Raw genomic sequence first — 8,689 nt, forward strand, 5'->3', positions numbered from 1 at the left:
AGAACTACTATATACAGGTTAATAAATATTTATAATGCACAATGTTTAATATAAGGTAATGGTAGCCCATTAGTAATGGATCAAGTATTACTACATCATTTTGAAGGAACTACTAATTATTTGGATCAGTATTCTAAAGTGAAAAACATGATAACAACCTAATATTGACTGAAGTCATTGTAAGCTTGTAAGGCTTTTGTAAGGGTTTGAATAGTAATGAATCAAGTGTTACTACATCTTTCTAAAGGAACTACTAATTATTTGGATCAGTATTCTAAAGTGAAGATCATGGGAACACACTAGTAATGACTCAAGTGTTACCAAATCCATTGGAAGGAATTGATATTCAAAATCTTACAAAAATCTCAAAAGCGTACAATGACTTCAGTCAATATTAGGTAGTTATCATGTTTTTCACTTTAGATACTGATCCAAATAATTAGTAGTTCCTTTAGAATGATGTAGTAATACTTGAGTCATTACTAGTGGGTTACCATAAATTATGCATTATTCATGTTAATTATGAACCTGTAGATAGTAGTTATCTGGGAGGTATGAAAAAATAGTAGTTATTGATTAGCTAATAATGAACTACTACATTGATCTGAGCACTATTACTTGCTAATTTGTTAATCAGAGTTTCTTGTTAGTTAATAGTAGTTACTAGAATGTTAATAATACGTTACTCGTTTGTTCCTGTGTAATTATTCATTAATGAAGGAACAGTATTCTAAAGTGTTACCCATTTTCCCTTTTCTTTTGGCTGTTTGTAATGTAACTGATTGTTACTGCTGGTTGCCAAGGTAACAGAGTCTTAGACCTAAGTTAGCCTGAGGTGTCTAATTTTTTTGGTCTAAATTAAGTCAGTCTTTATATTTGTGAAACAGTCTAACTTGCATTAGACTAGTCTATGAGCAAATTTTAGACTTGTCTAACACTATAGGCTGGTCTAAAATAGCTTTGTGAAACCGGCCCCAGGTCTCAAAAGGCCCACTAGCGGCTGTTCTTTAGTGTCCTTGTTAGCGCGCGTGCCTCCCATGCCAGAGATGCCGGTTCGAATCCCGCTTGAATTGGGTCGTGTAAGACCGGTTACACTGGCGCTAAACTCTGCAGGAAGGTGATTGTCCAGGAGCAGGATTGGACACTCTTAGGGTTTACACGACACCGTTATCAACTAAAAACGTAAAACAAACTTTTTATGCGTTTTGGCCATTCGTTTTCGCGACAACGGCGTCTGAAAACGCAAACTTTTGAAAACGGGTTTCAAAGTGCAAGTTTTTGTAAATGGTCTCCATGTAAACACCAAAAACGCGAATCTCTGAAGACGATGACGTCATGCGCATGCGCATTACGTGTTCAGTCTATAGTGTTTCATCGCCATCTACTGGCCTGGGAGCAGAATACAGCGTTTTTAGCCGACTTCGCAGATCCGTGTGGATGGGGATCGTGTTTTGACAAAAGTGTCGTCTGTACACAGAAAACTTTTTCCGTTTTAAGCGTATCGTTGTCGTGTAAACGTACCCTTAGTTTAGGCTTCTGTCTCTTTAGCATCTCTGCTGCATTGTTTCATTGGCCAAATGTTGACAAAGTAACGTTTCCCATCTTCAAAAAAAAAAAAAAAAAAGTGTACAATGGTTCTGTAAACTCTTACCAATTCTTCAACTTTAAACATTCATTGAGGTAAAAACAAGACTATAATGGAAGAACTTCACAACTCAGTGTCTTCTATGCAACCTGGCTCCTCAATGGCCTCCAGTCGGCGCTGGCATGCGTCTATGATCTTCTTTCGGGGTCCCAACGGGATGTGAATGCTCTTGAGGTCGGCATCGGAGCACAGCAGCAGGGCATCCAGGTCGATCTTTTCTCTTTTGAAGACGGGAATGAACTCGTTCATGTTTTGAGTGGCCAGGAACACTTCCAGTGGGCTTGTTTCCGGCTCGTCATCGTCATCCAGTCCCAGCTCAACCTCGTCCCAAGGCAGCTCTTGCACGTTCCTCTCTTGAAGGCTATGGGCGCTACCAATGCTATCGTCATCTAAACTGGGTGCGCGATGCATTCGACTGCGCAGGCGCACATTATCGACCCGATCGCTGCCTGCAAGGCTGCCTTCATCTCTTCTACCAATGCCAAAAAGTCCACCGCTCACGTAGTTTCGCCGGAAAACCATTGTGCCCAAACCGGGACGGTTAAAGAGCGAGTCGTGGCCCGAGTCGGTGCTGATCTCTGAGTAGTCCACATCTTGACCATGCAGGTCGGGTTCACTGATGGCACGCGAGACGGCATCGTCGTTGTCGTTGGGGAACATGTCACGTATGTTGCGACGAGACCGGTCCTTAGGGTTGACGTACGTGCCCTGCTTCAGAAACATGACGTCGTTGCCTAGTTGTAGGCCGGACAAAGAGCGGACACTCTTCCGGCCATCTTCGTAAATCTTGAATGTCCCGTCACCTTGCTGCTTCTTCTTCTCAAGCTTCCTCTGGATTTTAGTTTTGCCCCTGGCTGTGGCGTGGAGAGTAGCCTAGAGTGACAAAGTTGGCGAAAGGGTTAAAAATCTGCTTCAGTGACTGTGGCTTGTAACTAACATCAAATATTTAAAGTCCCCCTGTAGTCAATAATCTTATCCCTTAAAACTTAACTTTGATCACCAAAATGACATATTTAAACTTTTTTTTTTCCCGTAAAAAAAACTACATGTCTTAAAATAGCTTGATTGTAACCCTTGCCTCATCTAGTAAACGCGGTTCTATGAATATGCAAATGAGCCTCGCCTCCACTCACTCAAACCGTGATTTTGAGACTGTCTTTGGTTCACTGCAGTTTTAAGGAGAAAATGCTCAGCAATGATACTGACTGATGAATTTACACATGGTTTGTCTTAAAACACATTAAAAACACCACATGGACGTATAAACAACATTAAAAACCTTTCACCACAGGGGGACTCTTTAAGTATTGAAAATCGATAGCCTAGAGTGATAAAGTTGGCAAAAGGGTAAAAATCTGCCTCAGTGACTGTGGCTTGTAACTAACATCAATAACCATCAAAGAGCAATCTGAGAGTTTCTGACCTGGGAGTATGGCACATTAGTGGCAGTGCTGAAGTGGTGTAACTTGCGACTCAAGGTGCTGCTGGCGTAGCTGGAGAAGCTCATGGCGTCCGAAACCGAAGCTTCGGTTGTCTCTCTCTGAAACTTACGCTCCATACGCCGCCGGTGTTTCTGCTGCATTTTAACACACTCCTTGATGCGCCGCTCGGCGTCACGGAAAGCCCGGTCCTTCAGTTTGCTCACGAGCTTGGGGTTGAGCGCCGTCTGCTTGGCAGCGATGGAGTCCAGATAGCGCACACTATCCATGTGGTTCTTGGTGGCGGCCATGTCCAAAGGCGTGTGGTAATCGTTGTCCAGGCACCAAACATTGGCACCAAACGACACCAGGAAGGACAGGCAGTTGAGATGGCCGTTGGAGGCGGCCAGGTGGAGTGGCGTGTTCCCCCATATGTCACACTTGTCTGGGTTCCCCCTGAAAGTAGAGCCGGGATAGAGATCCATATCAGGTGTGGCATTTAACGGTGACCTTTATGAAACTAGTAATCCTGTTACTGGAGATCTACCTTCCTGCCAAGTTCAGCTCCAACCCTGATCAAACACAACTGAACCAGATAATTAAGATCTCCAGGAGCACTTGATAATTACAGACAGGTGTGCTGGATCAGGGTTGGATCTGAAGTCTTCAGGTAGTGAGATCTCCAGGAACAGGATTGGGCACCCCTGACCCTATGATATAAGTTATATACAGGGTTTGAAATTAACTTTTTCACTCACCGGCCAATTTGGCTACTTAATTTTTAAGTTACCGGCCATTCAGAACTTCTACTAGCCAAAAAAAAAAAAAAAAAAAGTATATATATACCAAAAATTATTCAGATAATTTTTTTATATTTTTTGACTAGTAAGTACAGGAAACTATAGTTCATTTATGTAAGTGAGGAGAGCAAAATAAAGTAAACTGTGACATATTATACCCAAAAACTCTTCACACAGTGACTACCAGTAACATTTATACAAATTTGGGACTAAAAATGATTCATAACTTTGACCTGATCATGTTTTGCTGAAGTGTTTTTTCTTTAATTGCTAATGCTCTTTTTACACACAGACTGAACAAAATGAAGCATTGCTTGGTAACTGGTTGATCTAAACTGGTATTATCTAATTGTGTAGTTAAATTTAACAGCTGACAGATATTCAACATAATTCATCCGTGAGACAGTCTAACAGAAGGACGGACAAAACCAGTGAAATATCAACTGATCTGTCAATCTGATATTTTATTACCATTTTATAAACTATAGCGCACCTTAAATTTTTAAGGTGTCTGAATACATTTTTGGTTTGACTGTATATATAAAATATATTATAAATTTGGATTTCATAAATTCTTATTCAAACAAAATCCTGTCATCCAGCATCTCCTCTCTTCCTCTTTCATCCTCATCCTTTTCACCATAAATGTGTTTTAAGTGGACGGATCAACAGTACAAAAAACATCAGACGAATGTAGGATGTTGGAAAATAACAATGTCTTTTCTGTTCGCCAAATGCTCTTTAATCTTCGCTATTGCTTCAATGCAAATGAACATTGCATTGCATAACATCCGTTATCTGTTGCGTAGTGACGTGTGTGTTCAAGTAAGCCAGATATGAGCAGATTCTGCGCAATATAATATTTAATATATCATGAGGACTCACAAGTATTTGCGCTAAATCTGGCAGATTTGGCTACACAAACTTCCCCAGCAAAGTGAGTAAACATAATAAGTAACACGCCAAATTGGCTCGTGATGTGACAGCGTTACCCGCCACAGTTGATTTTTACTTGCATTTTGCGGCTGTTAATTTTAAACCCTAGTTATATTTAATACATAGCATGGCAACATAATTCACACTTTCATGTGTTAGGTGAAACTGGATACGTCTGTCATTATCACTTGTTTTATACCCCCAAGAATAGCTGAGACCACACTGGCAATCCCATGATTTTTTGATCATGTTTTCAGCACTGGCCTGTCATCCATGAAGGCCAGTGAATAATGCATAGGTCTATGAAACCGAAACAACCCGCTCAGCACAATTGATATATCTAAAATCATCAAATGTCATAAAAGAGCAAACAGGTGTGTTATATAACGCAAAACAATCTCATAAAGCAAATCTTAGTATGTTTTCTTATATAAGCCAGTAATCCGGAGACTTCTCTGTTAATGCCGACCAAGAGCACTGGATCTGTAATACGATCTCCTGCCTGAATAAGAGTAACTAACTAGGTGTCTCCTTACTAGGGGGAACGATAGTTGCTCAGGTGATGTCACACTAAATTCCTGCATAACCACAGGCCTGATCTACAAAGAAGCTGATTTCTGAATTAATGTCACAGCATGCCATCATTTGACCGCTAGAAACAACATACTTTTCACTATTCCTTCCAGAAAAGTGTGCATTTTAAGCTCACAATTAATCAAATCTGGTTCATTGAAGTGTTTTGTTGAAACATCTACAAACACATACAGAGTACAACTGTATAAAATGATAATTTGCATCAAGTTCTCTGTTAGATATGATCACACATTTCCATTAGAGCTCAGTATGTATGTTATAAGTACTTGCTATATGATGCACTTTGCATTATGACTCAACACAATGGGATGCATTACGATATGATAATTGGATTGCTTGAAATTAAACTCAGATTGAAACTTTGCTTTGCTTTACTTTCGGGCAGTAAAACCCCTCCTAGGCGACTTAGACTGCAAAATGCAGGTTTTAGAGTTTGACTTGATCTATTTCTTCTTCTTTAACTGAGCTGTTGAAATATATATGAATGATGCACACAAATACATTTTTAATATATATTTTTTAAAAGTATCAATGCAATATAGGGAAATTAAAAAGCATGATAATATAATATAATACTATGATTTGTCCAGCCCTAATTTTCACAGTACAGTTAAGCTGTATCTCTCTATTTTCTATAACTAGTGCTGGCTGAGCCTAATTCATATTTAATGGGTGACAGGTGAAGCCTTGCAGTGATGCATTATGGATGAGAAAAGCTGCAAGGTTTTCACAGTTAGCAAAGGGAGCCGTGTGCTGTACTGGGTCAAGCCAGAATTCGGATTATGACCCGCTAACCTGCTTGACCTTGATTTTTTGCATGCCAATACTTCCATCACTTATTTTATCACATACAGGTATTGCCCTATAAAACAAGAGACCCTTATAGATCCTCATCCAAAACAATCAGACATGTACTGCAGATGTCTTGTGTGAGTTATGAACTGTCATTTTTATCCCACCAATACTGTCAGATAATAAGATGTATGACTGTCAGAACATTATAGCATACTGGAATAGGACTCTTATATAATATCATATGCTATCTCCTAACATCACTTAACAAATGACTGCTATATGATCCCCACCACCAATAAATGTCCATTTTTACTGGCATTACTATTTTTACAATCATTTTATGGTCCCTTTTCTTGGCAACTTCTAATAGCATGAATCTTTATGAGTCACAAACTCTGTTCTCATGTACCGTGATGCACTAACAACCTCTTGAAAACCTTTTTTCTTGGCATTATCGTGGGAATTCATGCTTCGGGGATCCATGCGGTGCATTGACTTAATAAAGAAACACTCAAATGAAAGGATTAATTACTGAATCCCTATGTGTAGATGGGCATAAGTTGGCTCTAATACAGAAAAGCGATGTTTGCTTTGCTTCATGTGGAGATCACAGTGGCTTTCAATGGTCAAAGAATCCGATTATCCATTCAGGACTGGGAGAACTTCTGACAATTAAGAGCTTTTATAAAGGGCCACTGGGAAACCAGGTCAGCTCTAATGAAAGCTTTTGTGTGTTTCGCTTTTATCTGCCTTCTATCGGCATTAAACAGAGTGGCCTTCGATCAAATCATGTAGAATTGTTAATGGATCCTTAGTGATAAAACAACTCAAATGACACTGCAAACAAATAAGGGCCACAAAGAAGTATCAAGGGCTGTATATCCGTCTTAAGGCGCAATCAAGGTATAAATGTTTAATCAGCCCATACATTAACAGGGAATCGAACCTATAACCTTGGTATTGCTAACAGCAAGCTCTCCCAGTCGAACTACAGGAACTCAAAAACATGAAAAAAAAAATACCAGTACAAAAACCGATCACTAGAACTACAGGAACTCAAAAACATGAAAAAAAATAAATAAATAAAAAACAGGAGAAAATACTATAATAATAATAAAAAAAACAGATCACTAGAATAACAGGAACTCAAAAGCATAAAAAACCTGGCAGAAAATACCATTACAAAAGCAGATCCCCAGAACTACAGGAAGTCAAAAACATTTATAAAAATGGCTAAAGATACACCATGAAAAACACAGCAAAAATACCAGTACCAAAGCAGATCCCTAGAACTACAGGAACTCAAAAGCATGGAAAAAACGGCAAAAAAATACCAGTACCAAAATACATCTCTAAAACTACAGGCCCTTAAAAACATGAAGAAGAAAAAAACTGAAAAAATAACAGTACAAAAACAGATAATTAGAACAACAGGAGCTCTAAAACATGAAATAACAACAAATACCAGAACAATAATAGCCTATATTTGTGTCTATAAATATTTGGTTTTCATGCTTGATAGTATTATAAAGTGCGGTTGATTTTTATTCTACAGTATCTGACTCTTAAAAATGGCTTTTGTGGATGTAATCAAATGTAGTAAGTGTTGAGATTCAGTTTTACAAAATGTTTTTGACTTGAATAAAACCAGTTAGTTTATATGTTTCCAGAAGTACGTTTTGGGGTAACTGGTAACATTGTACAATAAGGTTCATTAGTTAACATTAGTTCATGTATTAACTAACATGAACTAACCATAGTATTTATCAATCTTTTTTAACGTTAGTTAATAATAAAAAAAATACAGCTGTTCATTGTTTGTTCACGTTAGTTCACAGTGCAGTAACTAATGTTAACAAGATTTTAATAAAGTATTAGTAAATGTTGAAATTAACATTAATAAATGCTGTATACGTGCAGTTCATTATTAGTTCATGCTAATTAATGTTAACTAATGAACCTTATTGTAAAGTGTTGCACTGTGAATAAACCTAACCATTTATGGTGTCCTGTTAATCCGACCTCAGTAATGGCCTCTGCAAACTGAAATATGACATAAAACCACCATAAACATCACGAGTACAGATTTAAGGAAGTAGATTGGACATTGAGAACTGCACACCCAATTAACCCAATAAAATCATCAAGCGTGGTGAAGAATCAGCCGTGACACCTGCATTAGGTGCTGATGATATTATGACTGTGGCCAGTAATGCCGGTTCCTGCGTGACACCTCTCACACACGCAAACATGCGGGTTAAAGACTTCAGCTAAAGTTACGGACTAACCCAGTTCATGAATGTGAGTGTAAACGCGGGCCATGACGCGCAGTCTTACCCTCTCGCGACGATCATCCGCAGCGCGTCGAGGTTGCCGTGGTACGCGGCCCATAGCGTGGGCGTCATGCCATCCTCGTCCGGCGCGTTCAGGTCCTTACGCGTCGCTTCCTTCAGCAGGTCGAGGTACCCATCTCGAGCTGCCTTGTGGTATTTGTCATTCAT

At 39.1% G+C, this 8,689-nt stretch overlaps 1 protein-coding gene across 1 annotated transcript; it reads right to left on the minus strand.

Annotated features, from left to right (window-relative positions):
* Positions 1-761: 761 nt before the first annotated feature.
* ush1ga (Usher syndrome 1Ga (autosomal recessive)) lies at positions 762-8,689 on the minus strand (the record flags this gene model as incomplete). Its single annotated transcript, XM_084135198.1, has 3 exons — positions 762-2,518; positions 3,069-3,519; positions 8,526-8,689. The coding sequence occupies 3 exons, from the start codon at positions 8,687-8,689 to the stop codon at positions 1,709-1,711; spliced, it is 1,425 nt and encodes a 474-aa protein (XP_083991324.1). The 3' UTR covers positions 762-1,708.

The sequence above is a fragment of the Abramis brama genome (genome assembly GCF_963993115.1).
Source record: "Abramis brama genome assembly, chromosome: 1".
Classification (NCBI taxonomy): domain Eukaryota; kingdom Metazoa; phylum Chordata; class Actinopteri; order Cypriniformes; family Leuciscidae; genus Abramis; species Abramis brama.